At 38.1% G+C, this 16490-nt stretch overlaps 2 protein-coding genes across 2 annotated transcripts; one reads left to right on the forward strand and one right to left on the reverse strand.

Moving 5' to 3' along the window:
- Positions 1-1018: 1018 nt before the first annotated feature.
- On the reverse strand, positions 1019-6305 carry LOC101471413 (E3 ubiquitin-protein ligase DDB_G0292642-like). The gene is made up of 5 exons (XM_023153102.2): positions 6235-6305; positions 5883-5977; positions 5592-5692; positions 1773-1928; positions 1019-1690 (listed from the first exon to the last, which is right to left on the reverse strand). Exons 2-5 carry the CDS (start codon positions 5971-5973, stop codon positions 1235-1237), a joined length of 804 nt encoding a protein of 267 aa, XP_023008870.2. The 5' UTR covers positions 5974-5977; positions 6235-6305; the 3' UTR covers positions 1019-1234.
- Positions 6306-9843: 3538 nt separating this feature from the next.
- On the forward strand, positions 9844-16490 carry LOC143416736 (uncharacterized). The gene is made up of 3 exons (XM_076882233.1): positions 9844-9959; positions 10388-12949; positions 16477-16490. The coding sequence occupies exons 2-3, from the start codon at positions 11194-11196 to the stop codon at positions 16488-16490; spliced, it is 1770 nt and encodes a 589-aa protein (XP_076738348.1). The 5' UTR covers positions 9844-9959; positions 10388-11193.

Here is a 16490-nt window from a genome sequence, read left to right on the forward strand (position 1 = left end):
GCTTAGCTAAATATACCCTGCAAAAAAAAGTAATTCATTCCCCATAAACATGATAACTGGACTGCATCAAAAACTGCAATCAAGCGTTTGTGAGTCTTTTACATCACTGTGGAGGAATTTTGGCTACATTGCAGGGTTTACAAGCATTAGCATCCTGTTTAGGGTCATGCATCTTAGAGCAACTCAATCTGATTTAAGTCCAGACTTTGACTCCAAAACCTTAATTTTTTTTTATCTACTCAGAGGTGGACCTGCTGCTGTCAGTTCATTGTCCTGATGCATAACACAAGTGAGCTTCATGGGATGGGATGAACTGATGGTTGGACATTCTCATTTAGGATTTTCTCGTAGAGAGCAGAATTCATGGATTCATCAGCAGCAGGTCATCCTGAAGCACCAAAGCAGTCCAGACCATTACACTGCTACCACCACGTTTAACTGTTGGCATGATGTTCTTTTTATGAAATGCAGTATTACTTACTGTGAGCAATAAATAACACTGTATGTTTATTATAGAGGCATTTTGCAGGCAGAAAAATAACAAATGTATTCTATGGTAACATTTATATAAATCTTTTGATGTGTATTAGGCAGTAGCTGTTGATTACCTGCCAAAATCCTATCTCAATAGTTCACTTACTATGCAGGCTGCATGGTATTAAAAATTATTTGTGTCTAACTGGGCGCACCTGTGAGTGCTCTAATTAACACGCCTCATGTACAGAGTGAACAGTGCCATCTGGTGGCTGAAGGTGAAAATACAAAAACATTTTTTTCTACTTTGATTTAGCATAACAAGGTTTCAAGAAACTAAACATTGATTTATTTAAACATTTTACAAAAAAAACCTAAGCAGTCAAAACAAGAAAGAAAAGTCTGACCTGAGTAGTATAAGTGCTAAATATCCTGAAGCTAATGCTAAAGAAGCAGCAGACAACATAAAATAACTAAATGTTGAGGAAAAAGATGAGTACACACAGAATGTATGATTAACTTTACTTCAAATTTATGACTGAATAACATTTTTCAGGTTCATTGTCGTTATGATTCAGACATAATGCAGCCGTAAAGATCACATGTGGTAGCAAATTTCTCATCAAGAAAAATCAACACTGATTATATCTGATAACTGTTCCAACAGAACAGAGAATTATCAAAAGATAATTAAAAGAAACAACATGGTATATTACTACAGAAAGGCACTCTCACACACTTGAGCTTTGCGTCTTTTTCATTATTTCTTCTGCCATACAGGTATCGATGTCTGTCTGGGAGCTACACGACTGAAGCATGCTCCAAAGTAGTCACTGGTTTTAATACATTTAGTATAGCTCTTCAGGCACACAAAACAGAACTTCACCTTACATCGAGGACAAACAACAAATTTACAGCGCCTCTTGCTGTGCTCTACCAGGAACCCACAGGTGGGACAGGCACGGACAGAGGGACACCCATGGACTTCCTCAACTGAATCAAAGCTGATATCTGGGCATTCTTTTAGTGTTTTTAGTGATTCGTTACAGCAGCCATCGTTTTCACAGCGGTCTGTCCGAGGCTGTGCACCCTTCCACTCCCTCAAACACTGCCAGCAGAATTCAAACGGTCGTCCTTTTACTGCTGTGCACACTTTACAGAGGACATTCAAATCTGATCCATTCTCTCTCACCACAGTGGATCTGCATACAGGACACTACATGGAGACAAAAGAGTGGCAACATTTAATACATAACAAAATTTTTATAATCAATATAATATGTTAATTAGATACTTACAAATCTGGTAACAAGTGTCTGCCTGGCGACGTTGAATGTCAATGTTCTTCGGAAATACTTAGTTTCTTGAGGGTCCAGAAGAGCCATTTTACAAACCTCTGCAAAAGTCCACTCAGCACTACAACCAGACCCACCACACACAAAGCTGCTTTCACCCTTTATTGAAATAGTAAACGAGAAATTATTTATTAGACTCATTTTGTAAACAAACCAGATTTATCATTGTGCCATTATGTCCATGTTGTAGCACATAGAAATGTTGAGTTAATATTTGCAGATACATTATCCATGTAACTATGTCTTCGCTTTAACTTTTGTTGCAGGGCTTTATATGTCTTATGGGGATGCTGCTGACATGCAAGTCATTGTGTCTATATCAAGCTTTTAGCCTATGATAAGGAGAAATATGTGTGTCTTTCTTTAACATTCAGCTGCTTAGAGATTATTTGAGATCAACAGTGACTCATAAGCTAGAACCAACACTTTGGTTTTCCAACACAGATGAATGGCAACAAAGGTAAAGACTTCACTGAAAGAAAGATGTATGAAGATGCAAGCTGGTGATGATCCAGCTGGTCTGAGAACATGAAGAAAAACCCTGTTCAACCTCTCCACAGAAACGAGGTGAGTTTCATGTTATGATTTGTTTTAGTTTTTCAAGGAACGTGTGTTACTTTAATAATAAACTGCTCATATTACAACTGAATGCTGTGTAATACTCTGTTATTTCTTGCTGGATTTCAATGGAAGGGTATACAAATCCATTCAATTTTAATTTGTTTTCAAGTCATTTTCCACCTCAGTTTGCTCAGTATTAAACTTTGTAAAGTGTTAAACAAAGACCAAGTCTTTACACTTTGTTTTTCAATGTGTGCCGTTCTCTTTTTTGTATACATTCCTCTAGTTTGCATATAATTCTCCTGTTTGTTATTTTTTCCTGTTGTCTTGCTAATTATATTTTATACCTGCACGGTTGGTGTGGAGCACCTATAATTTTGTTGTACATGTACAATGATAATAAAGGGCTTTTCTGTGCTGTTCTATTGTTGCTTTATTCATTTTATTTTTAGTTTAAAAGTTAATAACAACAGCAAAAAAAAGACTTTCATCTTTCTGCTTCTCAGAGCAGTGCAGCTACATGAATGCTACTCCAACAGAGGTCGATTGTCTTGTTAATAATTTTACCTCTTCACTACATATGACTGGATACTGTAGCTCCTGTGAAAAAGAGAGTATCAAATCAGAAGGACCTGATTCCCTGGTATACCGGTAACTCTAAAACACGCACCTCAAAGCATATCGAGCGGAAATGGCATATCACAAATCAAGAAGATCCCCATTTTGCCTGGAGAAATGCCTGCTTTATCAAAAAATTACTCTGCTAGCTAGAACATCTCACTATTCATATTGAGAACAACCCTAGGTTTCTCATCAGCACTGTAGCCAGGCTAAAACAAGTCAGAGCTCTGTTGAGCCAACCATCCCTTTAACACTAACTAGTAGTGACTTCATGAACTTCTTCACAGATTTGAACAAATAGAGAAAAAAATACTCATAATAATGTTGCAGATGTAACATTATCTACAGCTACTTTTAGTAACAATTGATATATATTTAGTCTTTTTCTCCAATTAATATTTCTGAGTTAACTTCAGTAATTATTTCCTCCAAACCATCAATGTGTCTTTTAGACCCCATTCCTACAAGACACCTAAAAGTCCTACCATTAATGCTTCAATCTTAAAAATGGTCAACCTGTCTCTAATAATCGGCTATGTAAAGCTGGCAGTAGTTAAACCGTTACTTAAAAAGTCATCTCTTGGCCCAGCTGTCTTAGCTAAAAAATAGTAGTAGTTGTCAAACAGCTAACAGATCATCTGCAGAGGAATGGTTTATTTGAAGAGTTTCAGTCAGGTTTCAGAGCTCATCACAGCACAGAAACAGCTTTAGTGAAGGTTACAAATGATCTTCTTATGGCCTCTGACAGTGAACTCATCTCTGTTCTCTTCCTGCTAGACCTTAGTGCAGCATTCGATATTGCTGATGATAGTATTCTATTAGAATTATTAGAGCATGCCTGTAATACCTGCAGTATTACAGGTACTGCACTTTAAGTGTTGTTACTGTTGAGGAGTTGTGGATACAGGTCCTTATTCACTTATGAAGCGCCTTGAGGCGACTTATGTTGTGATTTGGCGCTATATAAATAAAATTGAATTGAATTGAATTGAATTGAATTAGCTGCTGTTTACAGTTTAAACAGATTAAATCTTCATCAAGACAAGCACTACTAATTGTACTTTGCTCCTCATTGTTTTTGAAAAGCAAGAGCAGGCAAAACAAATACAGTAAATGCAGTTTTATCTGTAAGTTTGTCCCAACCCAGCACTTTAAATAACGTTCTGACAGATACCGCTGATGTGTCACAAATGCAGATGAAGTGTTCTTTGGTGTCAGAGCCTGGTGTAGCACTGTAATACTGGACATAATACAGACACAGACGTATTCTTTGAGGCCAAACATTTGATTCATTTAGAATATTAGAAACTTGTTTTTGCATTTTGACCACCTGTCTGTGAAACACCTATGTTATAACACTCTGTTTTAATATATGTTTATTTTAATGTTTTAATCTGTGAATTTCATTTTTTAATATATGAGAGAAAAGTCCTATCAGCCCTGTGCTAAGAGGGCTGTGGTCATCCATCCGTCCTGTTCTAATGAACACAAATGTTGTAATAGTAATATAAACAGGAAAGTCTGTGAACGTCTGTATAAAAACAGAAAACTGCCAGGACATTTCTTTTTACCTGACATTCATCGTCTAGTTTTAAGTAGCTTTTCCCAAAAACTTGTGACATGCAAAAGAGTAAAGAGATTTCTCAAAAAAACTTTCATATTGCTGTTGAAATTGTGGATGTAATGTTGTGTAGCAAAGCACAGGTTCAAACCCAGAACGTGCCCATGAGGCTCTCGGATGTGTAATTTTTTGCTGTGTATCACAGTTGCTGATTCAACAGCACATCAGTGTTAATCAGTATATGTACATATTAAAAATGTATGGAGCATGGGTGGAGGATTGAAATGACCAAAAGATGTAGATCATAGTCCTGTTCTGCTTACTAAACTGTTCTTTGAAAACAATAAGTGTGGAAGAGCAGCTGTTCAGCAGTGACCAAACATTTCTTTATCTAAATCATCTCAGATGATTATATACTGAAATGTTGTGTACACACTGATGAGTCATGCGTCTGCAGCATTTGCGTTACATATTGAGAAACTCCCGTTTATGAAACTTTCACTTAACTAAAGCAAGAGTTACATTACATAAATGCTACAAGCGACAACAACGCAGACAGAAATCAGAGCTGAACATTTCTGTCCCATTTTATTTGTTCCTTGAAAGCAGAGGTGGTTTCTATCGAGATAAGTTAAGTGCACCACTCCCTCTGTTGACTTCAGTTAGTCTTTCTCGCTCTCTTTCTCACCTATATGACAATAATCATTCCAGTAAAATGGTATTTATTTAAGTGCGCTTTGGATCTCTTTATTTAAGTGATTTAATATGTTTTCTGCATTTATTCACATGTGTGTTTATCACAAACGTGTGCTTAAAATAGTTGTGGGTGGTAGCATTAAAACCATTAACTTCTATAATTAAGGCCCAAATTATTCATTTATTATCTGATTTATCCCAAAATCAGGATACTGCCACGATGCCTGATTACTTCTGTTTCTTATTTATTTAGGTATATTTTTATTTATGCAGTTTTTTTTTAAATGTATTTATTTTAACAAAGCCAACCTTCAGTGGCCTACCTGCTCCAACAACCTGCGACACCAGTTGGTGAGAGAGGTCGGGGTCACAGCGTGACCACAGGACATCTGAGCTCTGAGAGATTTGAAGCCTTCACACAAGACTGAGAACAAGCAAACACACCATTTAAAAGAAAATGTGTTATGCAGGAATAAACGCTAATGTCCGTTTTATTTTTACATTGCACAATGTCAATAGTAATACAAAGGCTTAAAATGATTTTATTTTATTATTTCTAAAATATAATTTAACGTCACGGACACCAGTTTGAAAAGTGCCCAAGTGTTACTTACAATCCAAATCATCCTCTCTATCAACAAACTTAAGTGTTGGGTCATTCGGATCATAACACTTCTCCTGTTTCGTTGTCATATTTGAGGCCATCAGTCTGCGAAATGATAAACAAACCAGAATGTGCACTTTAGTGGTGTGTGTGTGTGTGTGTGTGTGTGTGTGTGTGTGTGTGTGTGTGTGTGTGTGTGTGTGTGTGTGTGTGTGTGTGTGTGTCAGACGGAGAGAGTGAACTCTCCAGTGTTTCCAACAATAACAAAAAGTGCGATCATAAGAGTCGTTACCAGTGAACTCACACCATTGCATATCCGACCAAGTGCAACACACATCACTGACTGAACGAAGCTGTGTTACCTCCGGACACGTGAATGCCGCCAACGTCGATCTTTCTGCCGGACGCTCTGGATACAGCCTAAAGAGGTTGGGCGCCGTGGCGAACTGAGCAACTGCTAACTCAAAGGTCGGAGGAGTGTTTTCTTGTAAGAAAGTGATAGTGAAAGTAAATTAAATTAGGAACTTCCCTGACGGTCCTGGAGCATGTTTTGGTTTGTTTGTCTTATTAAGCCTTTGTTGTGGGCTGCTGGTTTATGAAGCAGATGAAATAAATGTTTTTCACACTTAGTTTTAAGCAGTGGCCAAAGTCATGCGCATCTTAAACATAATCTTCAGTGGTGGTTGGGGAACATGATATAATTATTTGTGACACGTTTATATATTTAGTGAGGTTCTCTCTCTCCCGTGTTGTGTGTGTAAGATATCTTCTGGCTGAAGTCCAGCTGATTGTCGTGGGGAAGCCGCTGGACGATTAATCTGCATTTCTGCCTGAATATGGGATCAAACCCTCCTCTGACAACTGACAGATAAAAATAAATAACTTGTTACGGAAGAATATAAAGAAAGATAAAAATGAATGAAAGCGTGGTGCACTTTGAAACACACTGAATAATTCATTCCCTACATTAAAAAAAACACTTTGAATATATTAAGTATTGTAAAATTTGGATAGTCGAAGTTTATCTGCCTCCGATCTCTGGACCTGTTCACCTTCAGCCACCAAGTGGAGCTTTGTGTACTCTGCACATGAATTAGAGCACTGGGAGGTGCTTCCAGTTACACACAAATGCTTTTAAACACCATGCAGCCTTCATGGTGCAGTGTGGATACATTCCGGTGGGAGTCTTTGACCAGAACACAACAGGAAGGTTAAAAACATTTGTGTCTAACTGGACACACCCCTCTAATTCACAGACCTCATGTACAGAGTAAACAAAGTGCCACCTGGTGGATGAAAGTGAACGGGTCCAGAGATCCGAGTCAGATAAACTTTAATTGTTGTAAAATTAGAATAGTTAATGTATTTAAAGTGTTATTTTAAAATGTAGCCAATGAATTATTCAATGTGTTTCAAAGCGCACCACGTTTACATTCATTTTTATCTTTTTTTAATATTCTTCTCTAATAAGTTAGTTATTTTTATCTGTCAGTTATTGTGCTATTTATTTTGTTAATGCATTTATTAGTGTGAATGCTTGAAAAGCATTCACAGTATTGTTCTTCTAATCTTTATTAGTGTGAATGCTTGAAAAGCATTCACAGTATTGTTCTTCTAATCTTTATTATTATTATTATTAGTGTGAATGCTTGAAAAGCATTCACAGTATTGTTCTTCTAATCTTTATTATTATTATTATTATTATTATTATTATATTTTATTCTGTATTCCGTACGTTTTTTGTAATCCTACTCCTTCAAAACCGTTCAACTTAGAAAAACCATTCAAACACCGTTAGATTCCTATTCTTTTGGACAACACTGATTCTATTTTTCATATTTTTAACATTTATATTTTTAATTTTATTCAACTTTATTCAACAAAAATTTATAATGTATTTCAATGGGGAGACCCTTCAAATCCTCATTCAACTTACTCATTTTTAAACTCTTACTACTTCAACATACGTTCACATAGAGCCACCATTCAAACTTTAAAACGAAGACAAGACATTCAACTATTCAACTTGTATTTATCTTTTCAATATCTATTATACTTTTTCTTCAGTTCCAGTTTAAGTTTCATGATGTTTTTTCACCCGTTTCAGAGTTTATAATGGGTGTGTATGGGACGGAATGTTGGGGCTAGAGTGAGACAGCTCAACTGCTAGAGTGAGAGGAGCAAAAAAAATAATCTTAAAATCTTTTTTAAAACTGCTGCTGTGTCCGCAGCGTTTGCTCTACAGGTATGATTTTACCCTCAAAACGTAGCCATGGCTGTCCTCTTTCATCCAATGTGTTTACTATTGTCCTAGGTGTTATGGTTCTTTCATAAATGTCACCAATGCGCAGCCTCCTCCCTCCAACTCTTCCATAGACTCTAATGTTAAAATGGCTCAGAAGGTTCGTTTGAAAATCAGAAGAGCATGGTGTCTTTACACTGTCACCACGTCCATATAATAAACTCCACAGGCATGAAAACTGAGAATTCAGTAGACTAGAAGCTGCTGTCGCTCACGGTGAAAGAATTTCGTCAATACGACTTGTACTTTTCATATGGGAACGATTTGTTTCGGCCTGACTTTTCTGTTCATTTTAAGCAGCAAAAGTGAGGTGCATGTCTGTGCAGGCTCACACCTGCCTGCTTAACGAGCTCTCTCTCACTCTGCCAAGGTTAAACCTAAAAATGTTAGATTGTAGTAAGATTAACTTTTTCAAAAGTACAATAAGACAGATTTGACAGGGTTTTGCCACAGATTAATTAGTATATGCCAACTAAGTAGAGCATTGTGATTGGCACAAAGGTTTTTCAGATCTGGGCAGTTGGAGTCAGTTGATGACTTCAAAATCATCCTTTCTGACTGGATAATTAAAGCTCTCAGCATCTATCGGTCTGTAGTTAATTTCCCCACCTTTTAACTAACGTTTAACTAACCTAATCTCATTTAATGTCTCTGTTTATAGTCTGTATAGTTTATCTCCCCACGAATACACTCAAAGTAGTCTTAAAATAAAACCCACAAAACAGTTCAAGATTTAATACTTTTTATTTGCTCATTTAATGCCAGTTGCCCTGTTTTTCTGTATGTCACTCATTCGCTTATACTTGGGCAAAAAGGACCAATTTGTACACTAGTATAGTGTATTTTTTCCCTCTATCTCTCTATGTCTGTCACACACACAGAGACCAACACACAGACATGTATATGCTCATTATTGCTGTTCAAACTGATGGTCAAATTTCCAAGCACCACCTGAACGCCTCATCTGTTTTTAACCTATCACTGGACCAACTGTCGTCATTCCGCTTTGCTCTCTGCTGTGGTAAGTACAGTACACTCAGTACTGCAGTGTTTTATTTTTATGATGGAAAAAATACATGTTTGACATTTAAACTCACATATCAAGTCCAACAGAGTTAAAAACAATTCAAAGAAGAAAGAAAGAAAAAAGAATAACCTTCGCTATCATTTATATACGTTTATTACGTTTTGCTGTTAGCAGCAGTGCTAACGCTAGCTTCAATGCTAATGCTAGCAACAATGCTAACGCTAGCTATAGTGCTAACACTAGCCTTAGCAGTTGTTAACTGACAAAAATAATATTCCTGTGATATTTCTTGCTGGTCAGTGAGACAAAAGTAAGAAATTAGCTTTATTATTGCCATTGTGGCTCAGTTTTAACAGTAAGAGTGCTAGCGCTAGCAGCATTGCTAGCGCTAGCAGCATTGCTAACGCTAGCTGCAATGCTAACGCTAGCTGCAATGCTAACGCTAGCTGCAATGCTAACACTAACTGAAGTGCTAATGCTAGCCGGAATGCTAGCGCTAGCAGCAATGCTAAGGCTAGTAACAGTCTAACAGTAGCCTTACATAAGTGGCAATACTTCAGTTAACTAGTTTGAATTGTAAAATGACTGCTGTATCAGTTGGTGTGCTATATTACTCTATAATTACCCTGATGACTAGAAGTTCAGTGTATCATGTCGTGTGGGCTTTGTATTTCTGTTAGTCTGATAACACTGTACAGACAACTAACGTATTATTTCTCGTTTCTTTCAGGAACCTGACTGACACTGTGCTTTGCCTGGTAGGTGTGCACATACTGTAAGAGAAGTAGACCAAAATAAAAAAATAATATGACTAATATAAGCTGTAAAGTGATGGGTTCAAACTTTGTGCTAGACCTTTTAAACACAATTTTATAATAAATACACATAAGTGCAGCTTAACAATTGGGCTAAAATATTTTTTTCGTACATTTTTGTAGTCACACTACATGTGATTAATTAATGATTCACTCAATCATATTTGTATTTAAAAATATTATTGCTGAATTTAATTAAATATTTATTCTTTTAAAAAGTGCCCAATTATGCAACTTTTTGCACATGGCAGCCGACAACAGTTTAGCTTGAATATTTGTTTTGTCCTTTTGCAGTAGTCACATTTAGTTCATACAATTACCATGTGATATAATTTTAATAAAATTATTTTTTTTTCTTGTTTTTTGTTCAGAGTGTGTAGAAGAAGAAGAACAAGGACCAGATCTCCAGTCTTCTCTCTCACATCCCAACCCCCCAACCCCTCTATCCTCTGTCCTGCTCCACCTATTGTCTCTGCCTTCTTTCCATCTGTATTTCACTCTGTGGTTTGTGAGAAATTTTGCCAAACCAACAATCCTTTTGCGGTTTGATTTAAAGCCGTATCTCTCCTGCTCTGTCTGTTCTCTCTGCTAAATTTTCTCTCTACCTGTTTTTCACTCTTGGCTTGCTGCTGAAAAACGCCAAGCCAACAAAGCAATAAAGAGTGCATATTTTGCCTCAACCTATGAACAAACTGAACAAACAAAGAAAAATCTGCGGTTTGATTTAAAGCCGTGTCTCTCCTGCTCTGTCTGTTCTCACTGCTAAATTTTCTCTCTACCTGTTTTTCACTCTTGGCTTGCTGCTGAAAAACGCCAAGCCATTAAAGCAATAAAGAGTGCATATATTGCCTCTACCTGAGAACAAACTGAACAAACAAAGAAAACTAATTCACGGTTTGATTGTGATTTCCCAGCCGTGTCTCTCCTGCTCTGCCTGTTCTCTCTTCTAAATTTTCTCTCTACCTGTTTTTCACTCTTGGCTTGCTGCTGAAAAATGCCAAGCCAATAAAGAGAGTGCATAATATTCTCTCAACTGAAGAACAAACTGTCAAACGAAAGACAACTGTTTAAGACAAATAAAAACTGAAATATAAAAACAAAGACAACATCTCCTGGTGTGTGCCACTCTTGTGAACATATTTTCTAAAGACTAAGAAACACTTGCAGGTGTGTGAAAATGCCAAGGAAGCAGAAAAAGTCACAAGCTGCAAAACAACGCTGGAAGAAGTTTCATGAGTTTCACAAAGTACCAACATGTGAACAAGCTGAGTTTGATTTTCCTCAGAGCTCTGCAGAAGACAGTGTGTCTACAAAGACCAATTCTGACAGTGTCAAACAGGCAGGTCAACATGTTCCTGCACATGTACAACAGGTATCTTATGCTGATGCTGTAAAGAGTGGACTGCAGCATAAAGTTAATGAACAACATGAGGTGTCAAGTGCCCCACAGGTGGGTTATGCTGACTTTTTGAAAAGAGGCTGTCACAGTGATGTGGCAGGACCATCTCATGCAGAAAGAGTGAACCTTGAAAACCAGCCCTCTATTACACTTGTCTGTGCATCTCACAGCCAGGCACATCCTAAATATGGAGACTCCAGAAACAAGCAGTGCACATGCAACTCACTCACATTTCTTGCATTCCTTCATGAGAATGAAAACATGACTACAGCTGACCTTAATCTGGTCTTGGATAAAGGTGATGTGATGTACAAAGAGGCCAAGAAAAGATTTCCTAAAAATATTCATTTGGCAACCGATGAGCTGCCAGACAAAGTTGATGCTCGCTGGTCTATGTATGATGTCGACATGACACAGCCTTCCCGGTATGGGACATTTGAAGAACCTCCAGAGGAGGCAGTAGATACCTTTCTCAGCTTAGAAGCAGGACTGAGCTGCCTGTTGTCAGATGTGCAGTATGCCTTATTGATTATGAGTGGATTGTGTATCGCAGTGTTCAGATCCACATCAGGCAAATATGGTTTCTTTGATCCACACTCCAGAACACCCAGTGGTCTTCCTCTATTACTACAGTCACGTAATCGTGGTACAGCAGTGATGCTGAAATTCACACTCCTCAGTGACATGATTAAGAGGATCCAAGATTCTTATGAAATGATGGAGATATCACCCTCTTGTAACTATGAACTGAAGCCTGTGCAGTTCTACAGTATGAGCACAGTCAACCTGAGTGATACTATCACAGACACAGTCTGCAGACCAACAGCTGCCACTGCTGTGGCACCTACTCACTCTGATACAACTGTTGATGAAGCAAACTCCTCTTCTCCAAGGAGAAACACAACGACTGATCTGACTGAGAACATCTTTTGTCAAATGTCCATTTGTACGCCACCGGTGAAACAAAAAGAAGTTCACGTGACTCAGTTCACATCATATGAAGATCAGAATGAACCTCCTAATATACCAACTGAAGAACTATGCAGTGAATTAAGTTTCCTTCCATCAAGGGATGCTTTTTTATGTCAATCAAATGCTGCAATAACAAATGTTGCTTCCTGTGATCTTTCTGATATAGTTTTACAAAAACTGAAAAAAGTTAATAAACAACAAAGGCACAAAATGAAAAGAAGATTAATGGCATCAGAGAAACCCAGAAATCAGAGAAAAGAAAACCAAAAAAGGAAAGAACGACAAAAGTATGCTTCAAACAAAGAGTACAAAGAAAAGAAAAAGTCTTGCACAAGCGAGGCATATAAAAACAATCCTGAAGTCAGACAGAAAAAACAACAGTATATGAAAAGACGTTATTGTGAGAATGATGAATTGAGACAGAAACAACAGAGATATATTAGAAGACGTTACTGTGAAAATGATGAATTCAGAAAGAAACAAAAACAATATGTTAAAAAACGTTTTTCTGAGAATGCTACAGTTAGAAAGAAACAACAACAATATATTAAAAGACGCTACTGTGAGAACGATGAATTCAGAAAGAAACAACAACAATATATTAAAAGACGCTACTGTGAGAACGATGAATTCAGAAAGAAACAACAACAATATATTAAAAGACGCTACTGTGAGAACGATGAATTCAGAAAGAAACAACAACAATATATTAAAAGACGCTACTGTGAGAACGATGAATTCAGAAAGAAACAACAACAATATATTAAAAGACGCTACTGTGAGAACGATGAATTCAGAAAGAAACAACAACAATATATTAAAAGACGCTACTGTGAGAACGATGAATTCAGAAAGAAACAACAACAATATATTAAAAGACGCTACTGTGAGAACGATGAATTCAGAAAGAAACAACAACAATATATTAAAAGACGCTACTGTGACAATGCTGAATTTAGACAAAAACAAAAAAACTATATAACTAAAAGGTATCAAGAAAACCCCGAATTCAGAGAGAGACAGAGATCTCGAGTGACTCAGCGTTATGCACGTGACAATGCATTCAGAGTAAGACACAGACAACTAATGAAACAACTAATGCGAGACAGGTATCAAAGTAATCTTGCATTCAGGATTATGCACAACATGAGATGTGCAATGAAAATAAAAAGGAAATACAGATGGGTGAACAGACAAACCCAAGAGAGTGACAACAGTGTGATTAACGAGGCCATATCTGTGTTCAAATCACAAATCAAAGCTGGACCATCATACCCATGTACTGTATGTTTCAAGGCTTCATTTCCAAACCAAGTACGACCCTGCAGAAGGTCAAATTATGTCAAAAACCCACATGTAGTTACAACATGTTTGACAGGAAAGTTTGTTCATGTTTGTGATGAAAACTGCAGAAATGAGCAGTGCAATGTTCCCGATGAGAGAAAGAGAGAGTGGATTTGTCACACCTGCCACGATCATCTTAAAAATGGATCCATGCCAGCACTTGCTGTTGCCAATAAGTTGGATCTTGCTGATATTCCAGCTGAACTGTCTGATCTCAACATACTGGAGAGACATCTCATAGCCAAGTGCATACCATTTGCCAAGATCATTCCTCTTCCCAAAGGCAGACAAAGAGCAATTAGAGGAAATGTGGTCTGTGTCCCATCAGAGGTACAGGAAACTGTTGAAACACTACCTCGATTGAGAATTAATTCTCAGGTGATCAGAGTGAAACTGAAGAGACGCTTGTCTTACAAAGGTCATCAGCTGTTTCAGACTGTAAGCTGGTCTAAACTTGTGCAAGCACTGCATAAACTCAAGCAGATTCATCCACAGTATAAGGATGTGAGCATCAGAGATGATGCTGAGCTGTGTGATCCAACTCTTCCTGATGAAGATGATGAGGATGATGATGATGAAAACATGAATGAGGAAGATTATGATGAGGCTGATTTAATGGAAATTGACAGCTGTGAGAAAAATGCACTGAGTGAAGCACAAAATATAAATGAACAGGACATTGACATGTTACCCTGTGATGGTGAACAATCGCATGAACAGATGAGAGATGATTCAGAGCAAGCAGATGGACTGACTAATGGTGGTTTTGCACTCGAGTCCTGTTTGCAGCCCCCTGATGTGGCTGAGGAGATATTATGTTTCAGTGAAGGAATCTACTCTGTTGCTCCTGCAGAGAGAAACAATCCAATAAGTTTTTTCAAAACACCTAAACTGGAGGCCATGGCCTTCCCTGTGCAGTTTCCTACAGGTCAAAACACACTTGATGAAAGAAGGCTGATCAAAGTATCCCCCAGTGGGTATTTCAAATCAAGACTTTTCTGCATTGATGATCGTTTTGCCAAAGACACAAACTATTTGTTCTTTGCACAGTTTGTGACTGAAATACACTTGGCTACATCCAGCATGACAGTACAGTTAAGGAAGGCAAAGCCTCTGACCAGAGATGGTAGAAAAATAACCTCAGGCATGTTACAAGATAAACATGAGGTGGAGAAACTGGTGCGAAATAAAGATGCAGTGAGATTCATGCAGCCTCTGAGAGGAACCCCAGCCTATTGGGAGAAAACAACAAGAGATCTTTTTGCCATGATCAGACAGTTGGGAACTCCCACGTTCTTTTGCACATTTTCAGCTGCTGAAATGCGCTGGCCTGAAGTGATTGAGGCAATAACAAGGCAGCAAGGTGAACAAGTGAATTTTGAAGGACTCGACTGGTCAGCAAAGTGTGACATCCTGAGAAGCAATCCTGTCACAACAATGCGCATGTTTGACAAGAGAGTTGAAGCATTATTCAGAGATTTACTCTTATCTCCCGCAGAGCCACTTGGCAAAGTCATTGACTACTTTTACAGAGTTGAGTTTCAGCACAGAGGAAGCCCACACATACACTGCCTCCTGTGGGTAGAAGGTGCTCCTGTGTTTGAGGAGGATGATGAGCAAACTGTTGTTGATTTTATAAACAAATACATCACAGCTCAGCTGCCTGATCCACATAAACAACCCGAACTGTACAAAAAAGTAACAGAAGTGCAAAAACACAGTAAGAACCACACAAAGACGTGCTTTAGGAGTTTAAGCTCCGGGTGCCGTTTTGGTTTTCCCAAACCACCCTGCAATGAGACAATGATCACAAGACCCAGTGAGGATGATGCACTGGAAGTAGAAACGGCAAAGAACAAGCTCAGACCACTGAACCAGCTGCTGAATGAACCTGAAACTGCTTCCATGAGTTTAGAGCAGCTCTTGGAAAGATGCAAGTTGACACATGCAGAATATGAGAGATACCTGAATAAAATGAACATGAGGAGTACGATCATACTAAAGCGTGATCCAAAAGACTCTTGGATAAATGGCTATAATCCACATCTGCTTGAAGCCTGGAACAGTAATATCGACATAAGCTTTGTTTTAGATGCTTTCGGCGCTGCAAATTATTTAATGAAATATATATCAAAAAAAGAGGGCGGGCTATCTGAGTACCTGAAAACTGTCATTGAAAACTCCAATAAGGACAGTGTAAATGAGTGCGATGAAATGAGAGCCGTCATGCAGGCATATTCAAAGAAGCGAGAGATCAGTGCACAGGAGTGTGTTGCTCGTGCATGTGGTCTTCACATGAAGCAATGTTCACGTGCTGTAATATTCATACCAACTGATGATAATCCTGTGAAAATGAGTCGTCCCCTGTCAGTTCTGGACAACACAACACCTGAGTCTTCCAATGTTTGGATGACATCTTTGAATGACAAATACAAAGCCAGACCTGAAACACCAGAGTATGAGGAGATGTGCATGGCAGACTTTGCTGCTACTTGCAGGATTGTCTATGGCCAACAGAAAAAAGGTAAAGATGTTTTGCCCCTTCTCAATGAGATGGGGTTTGTGCAAAGGCGCAAAAACAATAAGCCTGCTATCATCAGATTTCACCGCTGCTCACAAGAAAAACATCCAGAGCAATATTACGGAAGACTGCTTAAACTGTACCTTCCTCATCGTTCAGACCACGAACTGAAAACACCATCGTTGCCAACCTATCAGGCTTTCTATGGTGCTGGCTGTGTACAGCTGCCAGGTACTGA

Source organism: Maylandia zebra, linkage group LG3 (assembly GCF_041146795.1).
Source record: "Maylandia zebra isolate NMK-2024a linkage group LG3, Mzebra_GT3a, whole genome shotgun sequence".
Classification (NCBI taxonomy): Eukaryota; Metazoa; Chordata; class Actinopteri; order Cichliformes; family Cichlidae; genus Maylandia; species Maylandia zebra.

Excerpts from the sequence above, each read along its gene's own strand:
- LOC143416736 (XM_076882233.1), top strand. The coding sequence starts at position 11,194 with ATGCCAAGGAAGCAGAAAAAGTCACAAGCTGCAAAACAACGCTGGAAG.
- LOC101471413 (XM_023153102.2), bottom strand. The coding sequence starts at position 5,973 with ATGGCCTCAAATATGACAACGAAACAGGAGAAGTGTTATGATCCGAAT. Across the intron at positions 5,693-5,882 it reads TAGAGAGGATGATTTGGATT|TCTTGTGTGAAGGCTTCAAA; the intron begins GTAAGTAACACT and ends GCTTGTTCTCAG. Across the intron at positions 1,929-5,591 it reads GTCGCAGGTTGTTGGAGCAG|GGTGAAAGCAGCTTTGTGTG; the intron begins GTAGGCCACTGA and ends ATTTCAATAAAG.